General features: G+C 41.8%; 1 protein-coding gene across 1 annotated transcript in view; it reads right to left on the reverse strand.

The window, feature by feature from the left end:
• Positions 1-2,322: 2,322 nt before the first annotated feature.
• npr2 (natriuretic peptide receptor 2) overlaps positions 2,323-26,003 on the reverse strand; it is a 102,873-nt gene continuing 79,192 nt past the window's right edge. The window contains exons 15-22 of the mRNA XM_084047342.1: positions 22,866-23,034; positions 15,251-15,397; positions 13,669-13,792; positions 7,056-7,124; positions 6,428-6,602; positions 5,370-5,468; positions 4,182-4,273; positions 2,323-3,739 (exon numbers count right to left, since the gene is read on the reverse strand). Coding sequence (XP_083903468.1) covers positions 3,677-3,739; positions 4,182-4,273; positions 5,370-5,468; positions 6,428-6,602; positions 7,056-7,124; positions 13,669-13,792; positions 15,251-15,397; positions 22,866-23,034 — 938 coding nt within the window. The 3' untranslated portion in view covers positions 2,323-3,676. The remainder of the gene's footprint in view (positions 3,740-4,181; positions 4,274-5,369; positions 5,469-6,427; positions 6,603-7,055; positions 7,125-13,668; positions 13,793-15,250; positions 15,398-22,865; positions 23,035-26,003) is intronic.

A 26,003-nucleotide genomic window follows, 5' to 3' on the forward strand; every position in this document is an offset into this window, starting at 1 on the left:
AGTACAGGCTATTGAGCCCAGTATTAACAAAGTGTGATTCAAATGCCAAATATTAATATCTTTGTTTATTGTAGCTACTCCACTTATTCGTTAACTTATCTACAATGCTATTAAATGCGTCATGCATACAATGTTGAGATTACATGGAATCAATCCATCTATTTATATCTGCAGTACCGTCCACGGGGGTCGCCGTTACCCGCGCCGGTAAGGGGTGTGTTTTTGGGACGAGCGTTCCGTATCGGTAGATAAGCAGAACTGAGAATCATGCTAACAGCTAGCCTGATTAACGGACGGTGCGTTCGAAAATACAGCACTGAGCGGCAGTGAGCGCACTGGCCAATACAAACTAATGGGCGAGTGTGCTCCGGTGTGTAATTTCCGAACGCACCCTTGACTGAAGCTGCTGGGGCTATCATACAAAGATGGGTCATTTAACGAGATACGCAATCTCGTGACGTAGGTGGACTCCAACTTGCTTCCGGTCTCCTAAAAAGGCGTGTCCACTACGTCACGCAGAAACGGGAGGTAAACTGGAGAGTGCGTATCTCGTTAAATTAACCATCTTTGTATGTAGCCTCAGCAGCTTCAGTCGGGTGGTCAACGTTGATCATGCTAGCTGTTAGCCTGATTCTCAATTTGCTTAATCTATCGTTACGGAACGCTCGTCCCAAAAACACACCCCTTACCGCCGCGGACGGTCTGCAGTACCGTGGACGGTACTGCAGACCGTCCGCGGTACACACACACACACACACACACACACACACACACACACACACACACACACACACACACACACACACACACACACACACACACACACACACACACACACAGTCACACACACACAGTCACACACAGTCACACACACACACACACACACACACACACACACACACACATAGCGCGCGCGCGCGCGTGTGTGTGTGTGTGTGTGTGTGTGTGTGTGTGTGTGTGAGTGTGTGTGTGTGTGTGTGTGTGTGTGTGTGTGTGTGTGTGTGACTGTGTGTGTGTGTGTGTGTGTGTGTGTGTGTGTGTGTGTGTGTGTGTGTGTGTGTGTGTGTCACATTTTAATAAAGCCCAAATACCACTCCTTAGCGTTGGCCTCAGTGGCGGCGCACCTCGTTTATCATTAGACTTCCAGTCCTTTACTTTTGGCAGTTTGGGTTCGTCTCCCGCTTGATACGTACTTTTTCAAACAACCACAGACTACTTTTTTTCGCCGATAAAGTATATAGTTAAGAACACTTCATTCATTATTTATCTTATCTGTTGATATTGTATAATCATACCCTGACTGTCCTCAAAGCAGTCAATGTAAATTGAAATACTCCAGCACTGACCTATAAGAGAATTGGGATTTGAACATAGAATCTCTGCACAGAGAGTTTGACGCTTAGACCACCACACCACCCGACCACATGTTGTAGTTGTGTCTTAGATCAGTAAACTACTGTATCGTTCATTTGTATGTTAGCCCTCAATTAGTACAGTTAAGTTGAAATACTCCAGCACTTTTGAATTTCTTTCTGTGAAAGGTTAGCTAGACAGAGCTCTTTCAGAAAGAACCCCCCACCTTCACAGAACAATCAAATACTGCCATTGTGATTTGCATATCAAGAACTCAAGGAATTAGCCATGAATGGCTGTGGCTGCATATCAGTGATATTAATAATAATAATAATAATGATAATAATAATACCAGCTAACATCCCTGCCTTGTTGACATAATTATTTTAGCCTGCTTTACATTATGTTCTTTATGGTAGTTTAGTTAATAACAATCTTTGATTTATTGAAGTGAGGGAATGTATTCTACTATTTCTTGATACATTTCCAGTAATCCCATCAGCGTGTTTTTGTGACGAGGTCTGACTTTTTGATGGTTACAGCCTGTAAGAGACATCAAATTTCTCTTTTGGGCCTTGAGTCCCAAGACTCAAGGTCTTGAGTCGAACCAATTACTCCCGCGAACATACAATTTCTCTTTTGGGCCTTGAGTCTTGGGACTCAAGGCCCAAAAGAGAAATTTGATGTCTACTTGGATCTAATGCGTTCGACTCAAGACTCTTTTGGGTCTTGAGTCTCAAAATTGACTTTTGAGTCTCAAAATTGACTTGAGTCTCAAAATTGAAAATTGACAAAAACCTCAAAATTGTACACAAGGAATGTACTTAGTTACTTTGTGGAAGGAAACCACCAGATATAAGATTAAGGTACTCCGTTAATAAATGAAACCAATTCATGTTTTATTCAAGTTTATTGAACAAAATATCTTACAGTATCTTGGATATACATATATACATATATCATCTGTTACTGTATAACACCACTGTTGAACTTCTTGACCTCTGCATTGACATTGATCATAACACTGTGTCTCCCGTCATCAATGGATGCTTCCAGGAAAATATTAACACATCATTGACTTCCAAACACGTTATACAAATCTTAATATAGAAAGCACAAAAAATATGAATTTGTCATCTAAAAGTACTCTCAGGACAGGAAGTTTCTTCATAAAAAAAAAACCCAAAACAAAACAAAAAAAACAACTTTTACAATGTCTTTTTTTTGTCTTTTAGCGCTTAATATTAGCAGGTAATAAACATACCTGGAATTCCCTTATTTCTGTCTCTTTTTTAAAGCCACAATCCGTGCGTTTGATGTCCTCTCCCAACGTTCACTGCGACTGTTGTTAAGACCCGGGATTCAAAATCCGGGTCAAAAACATCCACTGCTCATTGAAGAGGGAATCCCCCGCTTGTCCCAGGGAGGGAGAGATACTGGCCTCATGAGCTTCAGGCAGGGCTACTTGTCAACCCAACACCGGGGTCTGAATGTCTCAATGGAAGAGTGCAGAGACCATGCCTCCAACCACTGCAGATGCACTAGTTATATTGTATTAACATACTCTACCATACAGATTGAGTAAAATAACATTGTATTCATTCAATTAAGTTCCTGAATGCAGCTTCAACTCCAAGAGCGCACAAATGGAACCAAATTTGGTTCCACGGCCTAAAGGTGGCCGTTCCCCTCCTGCTTGTTGCGCAAATCGTCTCATGCAGTTAAAACTCAATGGGTATTTGATCAGACTTTACACTTGATTTTATTGCCTTAGTAAACATTGTCATAAATACTTTTTGGTTTCAGTCGCTAGTTTCAAGTCTTCTTTCAATTACCATGATATTCATTTTTGAAAATTATGGTCCCACTAATTTTGAAATTGATGATAAAGTAGGTTATGTTTCTAGGGCTTCTATTGGTTCTACTAAGTGAAGACCCGCCCCCGCTGCCCGTCCACCAAATAGTTCGTTTCGTTTTCCGGTTCCATTTCGGGGGCCGGAAAATTCCAAGACGGTGGATTTGAATTGGCTGAAATAGTGGTTTCAAAACAGGTCTGTAGAATACAATGGATGACGTCACAGCTCCCTTTGTCCAGATTCTTTTTTTCTTTTTACAGTCTATGTTACAGACCCAAAAAGGGTCCATTTTGGTTTTCCGGATTGCAGCTTTAAACGGTAAAGCGTTGCTCACATGCGTCCAGTAGGGAATCACCGATAGGGACTTATTCTAGAACAAATAAAGTAGTGGCTTCTTCGCCAGGCGGGGGGGAGACATGTGGATGTCTGCACTCTGCTGTCACCGCACCGCTATCAGCAAAGGCTTCTCAGATAACGTACACATCAGTCTTCTCCCCTTGAAGCCAATAGGTTCTCATTTTGCCTTTGCCCTGTAAAAACACAGAAATCAATAGGTTCATCAGTGTTGTAGACGAAGTGCGGGGTGTTGAGTGTGTGTGTGTGGGGGAGGGGGGGTGGGGGTATGGAGATATTATACCTCTCAAAGGCTGCCTGTCCTTTAAAGCAGTGGTTTTAAAAGTGGGGTCCGGGGACCACCAGGGGTCCTTGGGGGGGGGTTCATATTACATTATTTTGGGGGTCCTTGACATGCTTTTAAAGGACAACTCTAATGCTTAAAGACGTAAGTATGTGTTAAATTGCTATATTCCGATAGTAATCACTGATAGACTGTTCAGAAACAGGGGTCCCTCCGTCTCTCCAGCTCTTTAGTCAACAGAATGTATATTATCAGGTCGGCATACCACTTTTATCCAACGAGGAGCTTAACTTTGATTAAGAAAACAAGGTTTAACCTCCATACATATTTCTCACCTTCATTTCTACATCTCCTCGACACTGGAGATCGAAGTAGCCAAACTCATCCAGAACTTCTTTGGTCGCTGATGACATGTGGATCCTTAAGGCTACAACACACAGGACGACAACAATGACTGTTAATAAACTAAAAACACACACAAAGTCAACCTGGCATCCATACTTTGGACACGTCATTATACAGTAGGTTAAAGTTTCCACAAATAAAATAAAAGGTTCAAGCAAAGTGAAAATAGCCGATCTACAGTACAAGCTCATGATGCCAAGCGTTGTGAGCTTGTAGATAGGCCAAATTTATGCTCCAAAGTATGACAGTGTTACTTTTTCCCAGCTTGAAGTTCTGTTCTTTTCAGCAAGTGATTCGCTGTGCGATGGGGTATACATCGACCTTAAGGAAAATGCCAGCAGAGATCTGACGCTGGAGGCGTGTTGTAATCCTAATAATTATTGCTGTGTCCAATCAATGGCAGCAGTGCAGAGTTGTGAGACATGATTCCTGGCTCACATGCCTCACACTGTGCAGTGCGTCGCTGGATAAAGGGGCCTGGGCTGGAAGTGCTATCAATTATTTACCAATGGCGGCACAATGCAGGAAGTGAGTTGTTACTTAATCAATACTCAATGTGATGAGTCACTCACAATATACAACCACTGTATCTTAACACTAGTGCAAAATAATAATAATAATAATAATAATAATAATAATCATCATCATCATCATCCTATTCAGTCTCAAACTCAATATTTTTCATTCACTTGAATAGTTGATAACTCCATTTATTTTGAATTGAATTGCAAATACCAAATAACAACAATGACTTAACCCATTGAGGCGATTCTTAAAAATGTTTTCTAAATCCTAACAGTTTTTTGAAAAAAAAAAGAAAGCTTTTTTTTCAAGATTTTTTTCAAAAACAGCAGATCTACAAGCTCATAGCGCGGCACTCGGTGCCGCGCTATGAGCTTGTATATCTGCTATTTTCGAATAGCCAAAGAAATCTAAAGTGACACAGATGCGTTCCAGGTCTTAATGACTTAACTCTTTTGCTATTGTCTGTGGATAATGTGTTTTCCCCCCACATAACAGGATGGCAGAATGTGACATTGTGGTGTATTCCAAACCCGACCCCCACAGAGGTACAGAGAGCATAACAATGAAATGGATCTGTGTTACTGGACACTCACCCTCTCCATTTGACTCCATCCGAGACGCTGTGTTGACCGTGTCCCCAAATAAGCAATATCTGGGCATTTTCAGACCAACTACCCCGGCACAGACAGGTCCTACGAGACACAAAACATGTACGGTTAAGCCTTTCACGCAAAGAGTAACCCAGGACCTTCTGTAACCAGAAACCTTCCAGAACCATAAGTGTGATAGGGACACATCTATGATTACAATGCTCCGCACATCTGCAGCATATCAAGTGTTTGAGGAAGAGCATAAACACTGCCGCTATGAACGCAAACAGTCTATGGGAAAAAAAAAACTCTAATAAATTACTTTAGAATAATGTGTCCCACAGAGCAAGGCAAAACTTCCTGCATTTGTCAACCCAGTCTAAACAATTGCAACTCGACTGCTCTCTAGCTCAGTGTTTCTCAAACGGTTCCATTTCAAGGACCCCCAGTTTGACATACATTGGGGCCACGGACCCCCTTTTTGATATAATGTTTTATCTCTCGCGCCCAAATCTACAATGTAAAACCCTCAGTGTTAATTCATTCACTTCCAAAAAATAAATAAAAAATCATCCACTGCCACCGATCTTTCGATTTTCTTACCCTTTTCAAGTAGTCACAGAATATTTATCTCCATTATGATGGATCCCCTGAGGGTTTCACTGTGCTTCCGCGAAAGAAAATAAAACTGTCTTCGCGACGTCCTGTTCGCTTTTATACGCCTTTGAAAATAGCATGTCTCGGCCAAAAATACATATTAAAAAAAAAAGTACACAGGAGCCGAGATACAGCCTTTTTAAGTAATAAGTTAACCAGGAAGTGAATGGAGCAACAAATCTTTGGATCACGTTATCTCCTGGTTCTGTGTGCGAAATTAAATAAATAAATAAATAAAAATAAGTTTTTACGTTTTTGGCAGTATTGGTCAGTGAATGAGTTAATTTAAGTCTGAGTTACGGACCATTTGGTTCCTAACTATCACTCATTTAGCTGGGGATACCCTGGAACTTGACTAAATGTATTTAGTTTACCTTCCGCCACATGGAGGGTAATGCTCATACCTGTATGGATTCCTATCCTGAGGCGTAGCTGGTCGTTGGGTCTGTGGCGGATCTTGAATGTTTTGACCTGCTCTAATAAGGCCAGGGACATGCCGGCGATCTCTCTGGCGTGGAGCTTCCCGTTCCGTACCGGCAGCCCTGACACCACCATATACGCGTCACCAATGGTCTCCACCTGTTGGAACACCATGGGACCAGTTAGTTCTCAAACCTTTTTGTGCCAAGGACCCCCAAATTGATATATATTTGGCCGCGGACCCCCCCCCCGCCATATGAAAATGTTTTGTGCCAGGGACCCCTCAGAAGAGAAGATTAGTCTCTTAATCTTATTCAATCAAACTTATTCAACATTTTCAAGATTTTCTATTCAAAAATGTAAAAAAAAAAGTTGAGAATTAAAAAAAACAAAAAACAGCTGCATTTATATTCTTGTTACCCCATTAAGACCTGAGGACGCTTCTAAACATTTTTTAAATCCTAACATTTTTTGGGAAAAAATATTTAAAAAATGTTTTCACGATTTTTGAATAGCCAAAGACATCTAAAGTGACACAGATGCGTTCGAGGTCTTAATGGGTTAAAGAGGGAGTTGTGTAAAACGTTATGCGGGAGAATCAACCGGACTTACCTTGTATACATCAAAGTTATCAATGATGGCGTCGAAACACGTGTAGAGGTCATTGAGCACTGTCACAACCTAGAGAGAGAGAGAGAAGAGAGAGAGAGAGAGAGAGAGAGAGAGAGAGAGAGAGAGAGAGAGAGAGAGAGAGAGAGATCGATTAGGATATTTTATTGTAATTTTTAGAGGTACAGCAGAACAACAAGTTCAAAATGGATGCGAAACAAAAAAGCCAAAGGCTTGTTTCCACTGTGGTCCATGGAACATTCAACACTCAAGCAAATGGACAAAAAAACAACGATACATGACATAAAATATCAGAATATACAGTTTAAAACAATTCATGTTAATTGTGAAGCCCAGTTTCTACTGTGGGAGCCAAGCCGTGCCATGGCTCTGATACTATTGGAGCCCTTAGCCCTGAGCCACCAGCCATGGCTTGGCTCACACAGTGTGAATTAGGCTCAAACAAATGGCATGGTTTCCATGTGGATGCTGGATGCCAATGGCCATCTACTGTATACCACAGGTTCTCAAACCTTTTCATGTCAAAGACCCCCAAATGAATGAATATGTATTTGGAAAATATTTTTGGCAATTTTACTCCACTACAATGATTTGACAGCTTTGGTTACTAGCTACTTCGTAGATTATTATTGCAAAACTGTTTAAATGTTTAAAACTTTGAAAAAAACTTTCATCCGGCATAATGAGTGCTTTTTGTACTTTCACTGAAGTGACATTTTTAACACATTGGGTGCCAAAACCGGGATATCCTGGTTTTTAATTTTTAGTGCTTACAGTTGGTGCCAAAACCGGGATTCTCTGTGAAATCAATCTTTTTGATTTTTTCCACAAGGGGGGGGGCTAGCGCAGCTCTGGAATCCCCCACGGTGACTCTGAGAAGTAAGGGACAGATGGATCACCGTGCCTAACAACCTGGCTCCCGTCCGCTCCCATTCTACCTCCATATTTCCTTAACTTTTTACAGTGGGGAAAACGAGCCATTTTCGATCCGCGATCACTCACGCCGTGGTGACTCGCGTGAGAGACGTTATTGTTCCAAGCGTTAGCCAGGACCATCCACCATCGTGCGCGCATATATTGTTTACGATCAGGTGCTCGTCGTGGAGTCTACAGCTGTGAACAGCGTAGCGTTACAAACGGTGAGATCTCTGGCACTCAATGTCACTTTTTTAACCCATTAAGACCTGGAAATTTGTCATTTTTAGATTTGAGCTAAAAAAAGCATTATTTTACACTTTGGGCTATTCAAAAATAGCAGATATACAAGCTCATAGCACGGCACCGAGTGCCGCGCTATGAGCTTGTAGATCTGCTATTTTTGAAAAATCGTGAAAATGTGTGCAAATCTTTAAATATATATTTTTTTAAAGCGAACATTTTAACTCAAATCTTTGCTTCTGGGGGGTCGCTGGAACAAAATATTTTGATGGGGGTCCGCGGCCAAATACATATAATTTTGGGGGTCCTTGACATGAAAAAGATTGAGCACCGCTGACATAGAAACATACGTTTTTCAGAAAACTGTTGGGATTTAGGAGACATGTAGAATCGGCTTCAGGTCTCAATGGGTTAATAAAACTCTGGCACCGAATGTGTTAATACAGGACCTTTATTTGTAAGAGAGTATGTCTACATTGTGGCATCGCTACTGTACTTTTACTTGACTTTATGTGATGTGAGAGAACTGAAACAGCAATCCTAAAGAAAAAGTCACAAAAAACAAACAAAGTCTAACTACAGTGTCTGATTAAAACTCTGCACGCCCACCGACGGTCCAAGGAGCATGCGTCTGCATGAAGCTTCATTGACTTACACGCTGTCATACGACGGTGTCACAGGCCGGAATTAGCCGATCTACAAGCTCTCGGCGCGGAGCTTGTAGATCGGCTATTTGCGGCGCGCGACACCGCTGAGCAACAAAGTATAAATATAACCTCTCAAGACTCCTCATAGTTAAGAGACTCTCATGTGTGTGTGTGTGTGTGTGTGTGTGTGTGTGTTGTCTCCCACTGGAGCCGTGCCCAGCCAGGCTCAGTGACTCAATGCATTTGCATGAGCATAAAACAAAGAGACAGATGGAAGTTCTGGGAACACATTATGACTAGATGTACTAACTACATCTTTGAAGTGGATGTGGAGGCTTTGCTGGGTTTTCTTTTGAATGCGTGTTTTGGTATATTCTTCTTTTCTTTCTTTCTTGTTTTGGTACTGTATATGCTTCTTTCTTTCTTTCTTTCTTTCTTTCTTTCTTTCGGTACATGCTTCTTTCTTTAATTCTTTCTTTCTTTCTTTTGGTATATGCTTCTTTCTTTAATTCTTTCTTCCTCTTTCTTTCTTTCTTTCTTTCTTTTAAAGGGAATGATGCAACAGGACATTCTGTGGTTGGCACATTGTATAACAAATCAGTACGAGCACAGCAAACAATACTGCATGTACAACAATACGAGAAATAGGGTAGGATTCGTCTACGTTATTATCGTGATATGAGACGATGAGAGATGGGATTTTGTCTGGGATTTTGGACATCGTAATCGTGATATGACGAGTGTTTTCCTGGTTTTAATCACTCAAGTAAAGCCTATTTTCTTTTTCTTTTTTTTTAAGTAACAAAAATAGCTCATATACATGGTCATTATTTTGGAAAATATTTGACAAATAATAAAACAAATGAATGATATTTTATTATTATTGTCACAGTATCTACGTTTTGCTTTTCAGGGACCGTGCCTGGTTGTGACATGGCATCTTGACAATGCCACTCTGCTTAGAAACCTTCCTATTATATGGCAGTGGTTCGCAAATTGGGGTCTGGGGACCCCCAGGGGTCCTTGAGGGGATTCCACGGGGTCCTCGGAAAAGCTTGTGAGCTTGTAGATCTGCTACTCAAAAACAAATCTTGAAAAAAACATGAAAAATCTGAAATATTTTTGAACACAAATCACATATGGCGGGGTCCCCTGGCAGTAAGTATTTTCAGATGGGGGGGGGGGGGGGGTTCGCGGCCAAATACATATTCATTTGGGGGGTCCTTGACATGAAAAAGTTTGAGTACCACTACAGTATTATATGGGATTCAAATGAGAAGGAGGCCGTGTAATGGTGTGACTCAGTACTGCGTCAAGCACCCTCCCTGAACCAACACAACTATTTTGAGTAGTTTGAGCTGCCTGTGTGTGTGTGTGTGTGTGTGTGTGTGTGTGTGTGTGTGTGTGTGTGTGTGTGTGTGTGTGTGTGTGTGTGTGTGTGTGTGTGTGTGTGTGTGTGTGTGTGTGTGTGTGTGTGTGTGTGTGTGTGTGTGTGTGTGGTAAACTATGAGGCACACTGCTCTGTACTGTAGGTAGAGATTTTATCATGGTCAAACACTCTTTTCTGCATGCAGATTTGATTTGCCCTGCTGGACATTAACAAAGTACATTTACTTGAGTGCTGTACTTATGTATAGTAGGCCTACTACTACTTTGGAGTGTCTGTACTTTACTTGAGCATTGCAGGCAGACTGGGTATTTTTTTTTTTTTTATAAGAAAAAAAGAAAAAATCTTTGTTTTCGGGCAGAAACCTCTTATCTCCATGTTTTTAGTTTTTTTCGTAAATTAACGTACTGACAGCGTCACACAAAAACATCAAAAGTAGCAGATCCACAAGCTCGAAACGTGGCATGAAGAGACACATTTTGAGCTTGTAGATCTGCTACATTGGCTTCTTTTAAAAACAGTTTCGGACATGTTTGTCTCGACAGACGGAATGTATGCTTTGGAAAATGGTCGGAAATAATGTCAAGTATACACGATTTGAACATGCACGGTACATCATTATCAGAACTAAATTACCCTTCAACTTACTGTTATGCCCAAAATGACTGGCTACCAACAGGTTTTGTGGCAATTTGTATCTAATATAAGGCCTTAAATATCATCAGAAAATTATAATAAAATAAATAAATATGATTTCCTGAAAAGTATTTGGACACACGAGGACATACTGCGATGAAATGTTGGGATCTAGTCCGAAAAACTATTCCACCCACTCTTTTACATGATTGTGTAATCTGTGTGATGTGACAACACAGTCCATTCTGAGTCTGAGCTGGGAGCAGCGGTACACGGTAAAAAAAAATCCTCAGTGTTAAGTAAAAGTATCAATACTGCGATGTAGAAATACTCTGTTAGGGCGCGCTCCCACCGCACTTTTATTTTACCTAAGGGGCGGAATCTGCCAATGCTTTGTCAATGCAAATGCCTGGCTTCTGGGGAAGCGCAAAAAAGCAAAAAAGCGCAAGACCATGAATCCACGCATTTGCATTGACAAAGCATTGGCAGATTCCGCCCCAAGGGTAAAATAAAAGTGCGGTGGGAGCGTGCCCTTACTCTGTTAAGTGAAAGTCCTGAATTAAAAATTTACTTGAGTAAAAGTAAAAAAGTATTGGTATCAAAATGTACTTAAAGTACCAAAAGAAGAAAGTTCTCATTATGCAGAATGTTTTCAAATGTATACAATGTTAAACAAATCTTTTGAAAATAGCAGAAAATACAAGCTCACAATGCGCCGTATCCGGACGCATTGTGAGCTTGTAGATCGGCTATTTTCAAATGGCCGAACTGTATATTGGGCTGTGGTTACTGTATGTTTTGTAATAATAATCAAAATCTACAAAGTAACTAGTAACTAAAGTTTTAATAAACAATAATAATTGTAGAGGAGTAAAAGTAAAAGATTTGCCTCTGAGATGTAGTGGAGTAGAAGCAAAAGTACTGAACATTTGAAATACGCCAGTAAAGTAAAAAATACCTCAAAAGTACTTGAGTAAATGTACTTCGTTACTTCACACCACTGCTCAAGAGTGTGTACGAATGACGGGTCCATTTTGGTTCCATTTTGTATACTCTTGGACTCACAGGGCTAAATTAACACTGAGGATTTTCACAGTGCAAGTAAATCCACGGGAGCTGTCAACAAGGCGAGCAATTTACTTTGAGAGCCTTTCTGATCATTAAATCCTCTTGGTGCGTGTGGGGAGAGTGGCCCGCTGTGCAACAGAGCTGTCAATCACATAAGGAGGTCGTTGTTGTCGGGCAGAAACCTCTTATCTCCCTATTCTAACTTTTCGCGTGTTTCTTTTTGTAAATTAATCGAAAGTTGCAGATCTACAAGCTCGAAACGCGGCGCGCCGCGTTTCGAGCTTGTAGATCTGCTACTTTCGCTATTTTTGAATTTGAATCCTGAAACGTAACAGTTTTGGACATACGAGGTTTCCACGCGACAGAGACGTTACATAAACAGGCCGGCTTACCCATGACTTGAAACGACACATTTCAGTAGGCCTGGTTGCATAATCGACCTGATTGCAATTATTTGAGCTAATTGCAATTATTTTGTATAATAATCGCTGGAATGGCTTCCATTCGTCTGTTAAAAAACAGCCGGATGAAATGCCATGTTTCCATCATTGTTTTCATGCGGTCGTCTGCGCTCTCTCAACCACTTTCAACCTGGCGTCCCTATTTTAGGCATTTAGGGCAAAACATTTTAAAAATGTAGAAAATGTCTTCAAGAATTGTTGTAAATAGGAAAGAAAAAAGATTGTCTTGTAGATTGGCATCGTCTAAGCCCGCACACTGCCACTTGCACGGCCAAGAGTTAAGTTTAGCGTGAAGCAACGTTTCGGTCGTGTGGACCTTCCTCAGGCACAGTTTCTTTTTTACTGTCAGTCATTTCATTCTATATGTCACTAATAGGCTATGTATATTTAAGATATTTGTCATATCTGTGCAATAAAAGACAAGAGACTCATAACTGAGTACACACAGGTTGCGGGCCTCAATGTCCGCAGAGCAATACAACAAATAGGCTCTATGAAGGCTCATGGTTCCAAATGGCCCCTTGCGGGTGTGTAACTCTGAGAGTGTACAAATGGAACCAAATGATTTGGTTCCATTTGTACACTCTCGGAATTACGGGGGTCATTGAAATGAAAAAGATTGAGAACAAGTGCTACACTAAATGGAACAGAGCCTTCATTAGTATCATTGGTAACACCTGAAGGAAGCAAGGAAGAGGCCCAATTTCTTTCCAATAGGGCATCGCAGTTCCGCCCACTTCCTGGTGCCGGAAGTAAATACTCAATGCATTTTTCCCATTGACTTTTCCAAAAATATTTATATCAATTAATTTAAGCCTAGAATCAAGCCATCCAGGATCCTGGTGAATCATGACCATAAAACCTTTTTTTCTGTGATTTTTTTTATTTTATATTTAATTATATGATATACTATATTTAATAAATACCCTTTGTTTTGCCGTTTTCAAAAAAGGTTTTTCACAGAATCAAACGTTTTATGGTCATGATTCACCAGGATCCTGGATAGCTTGATTCTAGGCTTAAATTAATTGATATAAATATTTTTGGAAAAGTCAATGGGAAAAATGCATTGAGTATTTACTTCCGGCACCAGGATGTGGGCGGGAACTGCGATGCCCTATAGGTCCGCTGTGCATAGAGCCCATATTGCATGGAGTGGTAAGTGGTTCCTTGGGGGAGGAGCTACACAGTGATCGGGGAGGACTTACAGTGGATGGTGGCGGCCGACTTTAACGTACCTGCAGCGGCGTGCTCTCTGCCGACATGGACGTGAAGCCCACGATGTCGCTGAAGTAAATGGTGACGCTGTCAAACGCCTCCGCTTGCACCGTCTCCCCTCGCTTTAGCTGCTCTGCTACGGAGCTGCGTGTGCACAAAGGGACAGGGACGTCAGGTCAAAACACGGAGAACAAAAGCCCTTCTACCGTGACTCCTTACAACAAGGAATGAAGATGAAGGTAATAGCCTAACACCACCGATTGTCAACCTTATTTTACCACTTAAACCCCAGCATCCTTGTTGTGGGGAAAGCTTTTGTTGCCGATATAGCCGATCGCCGCGCCGCGTTGTGAGCTTGTCGATTTTCAATGAAAGCTTTCCTCACAATAATACAAAACTGAAAATACACCAGTATTGAGCCCTGAGGCACTCCGGTTACCCATATGGGGTTTAATCGGTTAATTTTAAGGACCCCCCCCCCATTTGATATGCATTTGATACAATTTTGATCTCTTGGACTCACATCTATGCTATAAAATCGTCCTGTTACTTGAACTCAGTTGCAGATGTACTGTGCAAGTGGAACCAAAATGGATCCTTACGGGTCTATTTGGTTCCGTTTGCACAGTCTCTGAGTTACACATCCGTAACTCCTCAAAGACCCCTGGGGGTCCCCGGACCCGATGGCCTAAACATTAGAAAATAAAAACTACTGCAGACCCTCGTACAAACAAAGTGAACGTGTTGATGCCACATTCACGAGTTGACCGACTACAAAAGACAGAGACATTTCCTCATCTCTAGGAGAGGAAAAATTCAAATATGCCTGGCAGGTTCAATCAACAAGTGACAGAGTCTTGAGACAGCGTGTGAACATGGCTTCTGTCATAGCACCAGATATCTATTTTAATTCACAGGTATGGAGTGCGTCGTCTCTCGGGCCCTTCTGTCAGTCAGGAAGGCTTATAGGGAGGTTACATAAACAAAATGGAGACAAATTGGCAAGACAGACAGCGTAAGAAGGCAAAGGGAGGCTTTTTCTGCTATTGGCATGTTATTAGAATTCGTAAAGCCCCTGCATCTCGTTTTGTTTCCTCCTCGCTCTGCTTGTAATGAGAAGCCTTCCTCTCACTTCGCCTTTCATCTGTGCACAATGGGGAAAACCGCTTATCTGCTCCGAAGCGTGACGGCAAGGGAGGGATTTGAGGTTCGTTCATTAATGTCGGGGTTTTTAAGCCGGCGACACTGTGGACTGCTAATTGCCTCTCTTTCTATCTATCTGTGTGTTTCCCAAATGTATACGAAAAATATGTATACATTTTGTATCCTATTATATAAAAAAGAAGAAAAAAATAAAGACATCTAAAATTGTCCACGTTTTTCTAAAGAATTTCCCCCCAAAAGGCTGAAATTGTCAAAACATTTCAAGATATTCTTTGAGATGGATATCATTTTAGTAAGTTTGGGGTCCCAGGAAGACACAAAATGTATCTTTCGGGTCTCTCGAGGTGAAAAGAAAGTATCAGTATGTCCTGCTCAGCGTTGCGGCATACAGGTATAGGTGTACGAGTGTGACTACGGGTTAGAGCGGCTCCGTCTTACTGTGGCAAAATTTGGTAGAGGAGATTTTCGGCTTTCCTCTTCTCCTCCAGGTAGGCCTGCGTCCGCTCCTCCACCAGGTTCTCCAGGTTGTTGGCGTACTGCTCCATCCTGGACAGCAGGTTGTTCAGGATGCTGGTGCTTCCCTCCCTGTTGGCACACACATGCAGGGAAAGGAATGGTATTGATTAGGAATGCATGTGCGGTAACTCAATCGTGTCCGATATCCGACCACAACCGACTGATTGCATGGTCAAATCCAGTGGGTCAAGGACCCCCAAATTAATATATCGTTGCTGTCAGAAGGCAGAAACCTCTTATCTCCATATTTTAACTTAAAGGACGACTTCACCGATTTTCAACCTATCTTCATATAATTGGTCCTCACTAATACTCATGATAAAATGGTACCATTTTTTTCCTACTTGGTCTGTGTCTCATAGGAGGGCTGTGGACAGTCCAGAAACCTGTGACATCATCGTTAGGCATGATTTTTTTTCCCAACAAGATTTCACATTTCTTATTTAGATTTTTATTAACACGAGAACAATGGCTTCTTTTATTGCATTGCAACTTTCCAGGAATAGAAAGCCTGCAGTTTCTATTAGCTTGGATTTCCCATTGATGATGTCACTGGTAGACGGGACTCTGAACTGTCCACAGCCCTCCTCTGAGACACAGACCGAGTAGTTCTTTTTTTTTTACCATTTTATCATGAGTATTAGTGAGGACCAATTATATGAAGATAGGTTAAAAATCGGTGAAGACGTCCTTTAATTCATTAATGCCTTGCTTGATCATACTACAGCGTCACACAAAAATAGCAAAAGTAGCAGATCTACAAGCTTTTAAAACGCGGCGCGAAGCGCCACGTTTCGAATCCTTAAAAGTAACAGTTTTGGACATATGAGGTTTCCACCCGACAGAGACCATATGGATGTTCGAACACAGATGCCGGAAAATCCTAGTATTGATTACAGTGGCTGGGATCATGATGCAAGATGCCACAATGTTATGCTTAAAGGCGGGGTGCCGTGATTTTCAGTGATTTTTTCTCCCCCTAAAACATAATCATCATGTATTATGGTTATACGAGGAGGAAGATTTTTTTTCAAAAAAGTGTACAGAAATAGTTAAAATTATGTTTTTATGTTTTTTAAGCCTCCAGTTCTTTAAGTATACCTGGTTCTCACCTTAGCACCTCCTCCACCACCTTAGCACCACCCACCTGTCCTAGTCCCTCCTCCTCCTCATGCCCACACCTGTTGTGTTATGATAATGAGGGGGAGGGTATGTTTTTACTATGTCACTAAAGCGCTGTTTTTCTATTGGCACGTTTGACCCTCAAGGTTTCAGCCTCCAGGTAGAAACTCAAAATAGTCAGAGAAGACATAAAACACCATAAAAACACCACCAGGGGGCTTAATGAAGTTCTATCAACCTCATAGACACATGAAAAACAGAAAAAGTGCAAAACCATGGCACCAGCTCTTTAAAGGTGCTGTACGTGATATTCTTTTGTTAAAGTAAGTGTTTACATTCCCATTGTAATGATTGCGATGTAGAGTTGTAAAAAGGTTAAAGCTCTATTCTGTTGTACAAAGTGTACACTATTGTTACAAAGTGTTTGTTCAGTGACAGGGGTCTCCACGTCTCTCCAGCTCTTTAGTGAACAGACAATACGTGTTCAGATCAGGATACCAATTGTGTCCAATCGGGAGAGAGAACTCATACAGGATAAAGGATAAAGTGAAAAAAAAGGATTGGATCCGGATTCATGCTGGAAATGGGTTCTTTCTTCTGATTGGATTAAATTGGGATCCCACCTGAAAATATATTTTCTGTTTACTAAAGAGCTGGAGAGACGGGGAGACTCCTGTTACTGAACAAACACTCTATAGCAATGATTACTATCAGAATATATAATAATTAACCTTTTCAACAAAAACCTTTTGTCTTAACCAAACAATATCACGTCCGGCCTCTTTGATTACAGCCGGTAATGCAGACTCCATTGGGCTGAATCTATGCTACAAGCATTGGTTCTCAAAAATGTGTCTGGGGACCCCCAGGGGTCCTTGGGGGGGTTCCAGGGGGTCCCTGGCAAAAGTATTTAATGTAGCGTCACAATCATTGTATCCGTTTATACGTTCGTGCCACGCTGCAAGCTTGTACATCTGCTATTTTTGATTTTTTTTTGAAAAAATATCTACCGGTACAATTTTGTTTTGTTTTTTAACACAAATCTTCTCTTCTGGGGGTCCCTGGCAAAACATATTTTCAGACGGGGGTCAATACATATCAATTTGGGGGTCCTTGGCACGAAAAAGTTTGAGAACCACTGTGCTACAGGCCTGGAAGCATCAATTAGTCTTTTATCAAACTGATAAAGAGAGGTCTCCGCACACACTACGATCTATGAAGTGTTTCACTTAACTACAGTACATGCAGAAATGCCTGCGTGTACCACACACACGCACACGCACACGCACACGCGCACGCACACACACATGCAAACACACACATATACATACAGAGGAGGGAGGTGACTCATCCGCCGCCACAGCAGCTAAAAGCATCAATGCTTGGCATCTTGCCATGTTTCTTCTGGGTCACGGATCCCACACACACACACCCACGTGTTGTTCAAGTTACAGAAACACAACATTAGAGCGATGCGCGTGCGTGTGCGTGTGCGTGTGTGTGTGTGTGTGTGTGTGTGTGTGTGTGTCCACACAGGAGGCCATGAGCTGGTCACTGCACAGCGCGCCCTAGACGTCCAAGCGCTGTGAATCATGCGTTGAGCGCAGAGGAAGTGAAATAGTATCATTCAGCCGTTCCCGTGCAACCTTTTCTGGACCAGCGCCCACTTGGAAATCTCAAAACAGTGTTTGAGATTAGAAAGTGTCGAGAGAAATTGTCTCGAGAAAGCCTCCGAGATTTCGAATGTGTTCGGCCCACCCACCTGACCACTTAACACGGCAGCCTTTTGGGCCTGTCGGCAGGTTTTATTTTTTATGATCAGTGAATCGATTGAGTTCCGGGTTGGATCAATGGAACTGACATAGAGTTTACTTTAAGTTCTTATTTATCGGTTTCACAATGACACATTTTTAAAGGTTTTAAAGAAAAAACGATCTACAAGCTCACAACGTGTCGCGACGCGTCGTGAGCTTGTAGATCTGCTATTTTTTTAACATGTTAGTACTTTTGGTACTTAAAGTATATTTCGATGCCAATACTTTTGCCCTTTTACTCAAGTAACATTTTGAACACAGGCCTTTTACTTGCAACAGAGTATTTCTACATTGCAGTATTGATACTTTTACTTAAGTAAAACACTTGCGAGTACTTTTTCCACCGCTGCTAATAAGCGACACTGTGTCTTACTTCTAGACAGTGAATAAAACAAGGGTGACTTGACTGTATATGCGTGTCAACGCAAAATGAAATGACTTTCATAACTAAAACCTTTTTTTATCTTGCAGCGTAAAGACAGAAAATGGAGTGAGACTCCATGGATTTTGCCTGGCGAGAGAGAGGTCATCTATTCATAGCGTGAAGTGAAGAGTCACCGACCGGCCCGGGCTCCCCGTGAGGGTTAAACCCTAAACGTTTGCTGTTAAAGGGCCGTCTTTGTTGGCGCGTGCCCTTCAGCTGGCTGACGTGCGACCAGAAATAACAGGCCATCCGTCATGTCATGTCAACAACATACATTTACCTAATGAAAATAACAGGCAAACACTGCATTAACAGACGGACAAGTGGTGGAAAGTAACTAAGTACATTTACTTTATGTGAGTATTAACATCATTTATATACATTGATACTACTCTACTCCACTACCTCACAGAGGCAAATGTTGTATTCTTTTACTGCACTCAAATTATTTGACAGCTTTAGTTATTAGATTTAGATTATTAAAAAACTTACATTAAACACTTACTGTAAGCACCATTTTTTAAATACTTCGGATATTAGAAAACAGCTGATCTAAGCTCACAACGTGACGTGTGTGTGAGCTTCGATGAGCTTAAATTTCGCATACAGTACATAACACATTTTGAAACAAATATGTGGAAATATCCTTAAAATACTCATTGTACAGAATGTCCCCTGCATAATGAGCATTTTACGTATATTTTGATGTCGACACTTTTGTACCTATTACTTGTAACTTGTGGTATTGCTATACTTTTACTTAAGTAAAAACAAAAAACACAATCTGAGTACTTCTTCCGCCACTGAGGACGGAGACTTGTGACGGGGAAGGAAGGGGCCGGCCCGCTGGGGGAGGGTCATGGTGTGTGTGTGTGTGTGTGTGTGTGTGTGTGTGTGTGTGTGTGTGTGTGTGTGTGTGTGTGTGTGTGTGTGTGTGTCCGTCCCAGCATCCTTGAGTGCATCTGGGGGTATATCAATCACACACACAGCAGAGCCTCTCTACTTCAAACCACTCTAAATGGAAAGCTATACATCACTGGCATCCGTCTAAAGTGGCCATGCTACTGATAGCATGGAGACACAGAGAGAGAGAGAGAGAGAGAGAGAGAGAGAGAGAGAGAGAGAGAGAGAGAGAGAGAGAGAGAGAGAGAAGGCCATGAGTAAGGAAAAAGCATCACTGGAGGACATGCGTAGCCACTTGAACCCTATTCTGTCCCTATTCTGGACAAGTCATAATTCAGTGAAAACATTCGGGCAAAAACAGCAGAGCTTACGAGCTCAAAATGCAATGCACCGTGATGTTTCGGCTGAGAGATTTGGTGTAGAGGGAAAAAGCAGGCGAGAATATCAGATATGCTAGTCAGCCTTGCCGAGCCATGTGGCCCACAGGTCTCCTGTTTCTGTAGCGTGAAGCGGCTCGATGTGCAAGCAGTGGTGGAAAGTAACTAAGTACATTTACTTAAGTACCGTTCTTAGGTACAATTTTGAGGTATCTGTACTTTACTTCTACTCCACTACATCTCGGATCTAAATATTGTACTTTTACTCCACTACATTTATTTTTATTTGAAAACTTTAATTACTAGTTACTTTGTTGATTTTGATTAGCCACTTTAGCCTTATATACATTTTGGCCATTTGAAAATAGCCGATCTACAAGCCGATCTACAAGCCGAATCGATCTACAAGCTCACAACACGTCGCAATGTGACGCGTTGTGAGCTTGTAGATCTACTATTTTCTAAATATTTGTATACATTTGAAAACTTGAAATGGGGCGTTCTGCATAATGAGTACCAAAACCCTTACGGGTCCATTTGGTTCCATTTGTACACTCTCAGAGTTACACACCTGTAAGGGGCCATTTGGAAGCCCATGAGGGTCCCTGGACCCCAACTGTAGACCCACTGGTGTAACAGAGTGTTTCCAGTGGTCCAACATGCACAATATCAGCAACCCTGACTCTGTTTGACCAGAATGGAACAGAGCCTTCATTAGTATCATTGGTAACACCTGTGAATGTCTTCATAATATGGCTGCTGTGAATAGAGCCTATCCTTGTCCCCTCTTCATGCAGCGGACGCTGCTGTCATTGCAGATGCAGATCAGCCTGCATCTGGTCACTCTTTGCAACTTCCAATAGCTGGCAATCGAACAAGCAAATATTTCCAAACATTTCTGCCAGGGGTCGGAGAAAGAAAAGGAAAAGAGCAATTGATTCCAAATGTGTGTGTCCTCTATGGCCTCTCTATGTTCTCTCTATCACCTAGACTGCAGGGTGGAACTAGTTCACATATTGTGTTTTGTGTTAAGCCTGTCATGTGAAAGCTGCAATTCGCAACTTATTTTATGAACAAAAGGTGGTTTAAACCATGCTGTATAGGCTCTATGCACAGCAGCCATATTATCACTTCCTTCACAGGTGTTCCAGTGATACCAATGAAGGCTCTGTTCCATTCAGTGTAGCACAGTAGTTCTCAGATTTTTGAATTTCAGATTTCCACTACCCCCATAACTCTGAGAGTGTACAAATGGAACCAAATGGACCCGTAAGGGTCCATTTGGTTCCATTTGTACACTCTCAGAGTTACACACCCGTAAAGGGCCATTTGGGAGTGTTTCCACTAGTGAGCCAACATGCACAATATCAGCACCCTGACTCCGTCTGACCAGAATGGAACAGAGCCTTCATTAGTATCATTGATAACACCTGTGAATGTCTTACAATATGGCTGCTGTGCATAGGGCCTATTGATAGAGTTTGTTAATATAAGTAATATAGAATATAACCACTATCTGCAGTTCTTGGAAGTGGTCTCCCTACTCTTCCACTTGTACAATCTTCGGAGTTAAAGGTAGGGTTAGTGACATCTTTTGGTTTAAACAAAATGCTTTATGTCTAAAGGTTAAAGAACTATATTCTGATAGGAATCATTGCTATAGAGCAGGGGTTCTCAAACCTTTTTATACCACGACCCCATATTTTATGGGATTTTTTTTGGCAGTTCCAATGTTGTCTTGCTGACTGGGTGTGTATGTGTTCACATAACATGTGACGTCAGTTGTGTTTTTGAGAGTGTGCGCTTGATGACGGTGACATTGAATCACTTGATTGCCGTACGTCCTGTTTACACTTCACTTCACTCACTGAGTTTCCCGAAAGATGCTGTATATAATAAAAGTCTGTTGTGCACAGTGGTTCTCAAAGTGGGTTCCTTGAGGGGGTTCCAGGGGGTCCCCATCAGAATCAGTTCAACCACTTTAACCCTATTTACATCGGCTGTTTGAAAATAAAAAATCCACAATCTCACAACGCGTCGTTCGCAGTTCTGCTATTTTAGAAATCTTGGGGTCCCTGGCACAAAATCTTTTAAGATGGAGTTCCGCCGCCAAATACATAATAATATGGAGGTGACATGAAAATGTTTGATAGCCACTGCTTTAAGACAAGGAATGAACAGCATAAACTATACAAGTATAGCAGTTCTATACAGCTCATAAACATTTCTTATGGCTTGATTGACCCAATAGGGCTGGGCCAAAATCCAATATCCCAAATATGACCTACAGTATGTTACGAAATGTTGTAAAATTGGGGACAATATGGCCTATGTCAGGAAATGTTGTAAATTGGGGACAAAATATGGTCTATGTCAGGAAATGTTGTAAAATTGAGTGTAATATGGCTTTATGTCACGAAATGTTGTAAAACTGGGGATAACAATCGTGCCCCCAATTGAATTTCTCTGAATTTCATAGGGTATGGTTTTGGGTCATGGTTATGGTTAGGAGATATGGAATGAATTCATGTCAATGCAACAACCCAAAAACTTTGTTGTGTGTGTGTGTGTGTGTGTGTGTGTGTGTGTGTGTGTGTTCGTTCACGCAGCTGTGAATATGCAATTTCATATCACCAGGAGTGTGACACAGCAACTGTTTTTTTGAACAGAACAAATCTACACTCTAATATACCCGCTCACACACACACACACACACACACACACACACACACACACACACACACACACACACACACACACACACACACACACACACACACACACACACACACACACACACACAGTACATGCTTGTACAGTATACAAGCATGCATGTGTTCACACATACTGTACATATAGACACACTATAGAATGGTGTCTGGTGTTTTGAAGCTCACTTGTTGAGTTTGGTGATGTAGATCTTGATGTGGCTGAAGTCGGGTCTCTCGGCGGGGTCTTCGGCCCAGCAGCCCTCCATCAAGAAGGTCAGCTCCTCACAGTGACAGCTGTTGTCTGTCGTAGGGCGGAAGTACGGCCTCTGGCCGTTTCGCACCTTCTGCACGATCTCTGCCATGGGACAGATAGATAGAATACCATTGTTGATCTCGCGGGGAGGGAATTCCGGCGCCAGAGACAGACACAGGCACAGGGCATAGATAATTTGGTAGACATGATGACAGACTACCTTAAAATAGGGCCAACTACTGTATATATATATATTGTTATACCTTTAAACATATTATCAAACATATTGCATTAATAAATCACACCCTGTGTGAAGGAAGCGGTGCCTTTGGGGCGGGCCTTAACTCATTTCAGTTCGTCCCTATTGGTGGTCTGAGTCCACTTACCAAATTTGGACTTGGTAGCATGCTGCAAACTGGAATGATGGCTGTTTAAAGCCCAGCCAATGGGCAGACAGAGGGGGCGGGGCTTAAGTAATGACAGTTAGTCCCTATTGCTGGCTTTAGTCCATGTACAAAATTTGTACTCCATAGCATGCTGCGAACTTGAGTTATGGCTGTTTGAAGGCCAGCCAATGGGAAGACAGAGGGGGCGGGGCTTCAGCAATTCATGCTGGTCCCTATTGGTGGTCTAAGTCCACATACCAAATGCGGACTTGGTGGCATGCTGCAAACTGGAGTTATAGCTGTTTAAAATCCCATGCTCATCCCGTGCTCATACGGGCGCTGGGGGTCCCTGGACCCCTCTTTGATAACGTCATCAATTCATGCTCGTCCCTATTGGTGGTCTAAGTCCACATACCAAATTTGGACTTGGTGGCATGCTGCAAACTGAAGTTATAGCTGTTTGCTTCTTTGCCGTGCTCATCCCGTGCTCAAACAAACGGCCCGTGCTCAAACAAACGGACACGCAGACAGAGTCAAACGTAGAGCGGTTGGCACCGCTAAAAATATGGACTCAAGGCAGACTGTTTCACTATTACATTATAAATAGTGGCCTCTTACATCCCATGTGACCTAAGTTGTTTGAACCGATCAGGTGACTGGCCATAGACACCCATGCTCTCACTAGCAGGGTTAAAAAATCGCACCCTGTGTGAAGGAAGCGGTGCCTTTGGTGAGTGGCCTCCTGGTGGCGCTATAATAGGGCGGGGCTCGTCCCTATTGGTGGTCTAAGTCCACATACCAAATTTGGACTTGGTGGCATGCTGCAAACTGGAGTTATAGCTGTTTAAAGCCCGTGCTCAAACGGACATCCGGGCTCAAACGGACAAACGGACTTTGGTGAGTGGCCTCCTGGTGGCGCTATAATAGGGCGGGGCGGGGCTTCAGCAATTAATGCTCGTCCCTATTGGTGGTCTAAGTCCACATACCAAATTTGGACTTGGTGGCATGCTGCAAACTGGAGTTATAGCTGTTTAAAGCCCGTGCTCAAACGGACATCCGGGCTCAAACGGACAAACGGACATACGGACGGACATAGTCAAGTGTAGAGCGGCTGGCACCACTAAAAATACTCAACATTCTTCACTGTGTTTAGAGGAAATGTCGTTGGTGAGGTATGTACACTTGTAAGGATATGTATGTCTGCACATTGTATTATGATTATCTGCCACGAGCAACAGCATCTAACAGCAGTCAATAAATACTTAAGAAACGTGGATTTGCAGTAGAAAGACATGCCTATGGCCATGTCTTAACCCCAGAAACCCAGACTTACAGGTCGCATCAGAGTCAATTCATTGTGCAGTATGTTCTGTGTGGTCTGCCCAACCCATGCAACACTGGTCTTTCTCAGTGGTGTAAAGTAACTAAGTACATTTACTCAAGTACTGTACTTAAGTACATTTTTGAGGTATTTGTACTTTACTTTTACTTTTTTACTTCTTCTCCACTACATCTCAGAGGCAAATATTGTACTTTTACTCCACTACATTTATTTGAAAACTTTAGTTACTAGTTACTTTGCAGATATAAATTATGATATAATGAAACGCACATTAACCACTTTAGCCCTATTTTATACCTAGGCTATTTGAAAATAGCCGATCTACAAGCACTGGTCTTTCTCTACACTAAGCCTCATTTAACCCATTAAGACCTGAGGCCGATTCTACAAATGCCTTCTGAACTGAAAAAAACGTACGTTGCTTGCTATGTATATATATATATATATATATATATATATATATATATATATATATATATATATATATATATATATATAGGAAAAATCTAAAATGAAACAGATGCTTTCCCAGTTTTAATGGGTTAAAGTTGTTAAACTTAAATGCTGATGCTATATTACACTCATTTAGCTGGGGACCCGCTCAAGGACCCCCTGGGCGGTCCCCGGACAGACCCCACTTTGAGAACCACTGCCATAGACAATAGATAGCGTTATTATATTTGATGAATATTTATGTTCTTAGGATAGCACAGTGCAGTTACACGGTTTAATTATAACGATTCATTCATGATCATGAAACCAAGACTCCAGAACAGGTGTGGCTGCTCTCCACTCGGCATGGGAGTGGTTGAGGATGAGCACTGTCTGGTATAATAATGATTCATTTATATTCTGTCAAACTATGGTGCGAAAGGAGGCGGTCTATAAGTCGCATTTTCTTCGCGCGACAACGGCACGAAACAAGAGTATAAGTCTCGAGCGTGACAGTGAATAAAAGATTATATTATGAGTGGCATATGGCACCCCTCAGGCTATCATCCACCACTGACACTCACACTGATTGCAATTACTGTCAGAGTACAAGTGGCAAACGAAGAGGATGGTAAAACCACAATAGTTAATAGCTAACATTAATAGCTGAGTCTGGGCATTTAACTGAAAACATATCAAAACGGACATTGGCTAATCGAATAATCGAGAAGCAGGTTTTTTTTCTTCTTCGTCTAATCCACCAGCAGTCATCAAGTGTATTTGAAGAGTCAAACTCAAGAGCTCCCAAACTGATCCAGTGGAATGCAGTAAACTGATCACCAATGCATGTAGTGGGGATAGTGGCAATCTTTACTCGCAATTCATTTCACACCTGTATGCCCAGGAAAAAA

Source organism: Gymnoscopelus microlampas, assembly GCF_963454915.1.
Source record: "Gymnoscopelus microlampas genome assembly, chromosome: 21".
NCBI classification, from domain to species: Eukaryota; Metazoa; Chordata; class Actinopteri; order Myctophiformes; family Myctophidae; genus Gymnoscopelus; species Gymnoscopelus microlampas.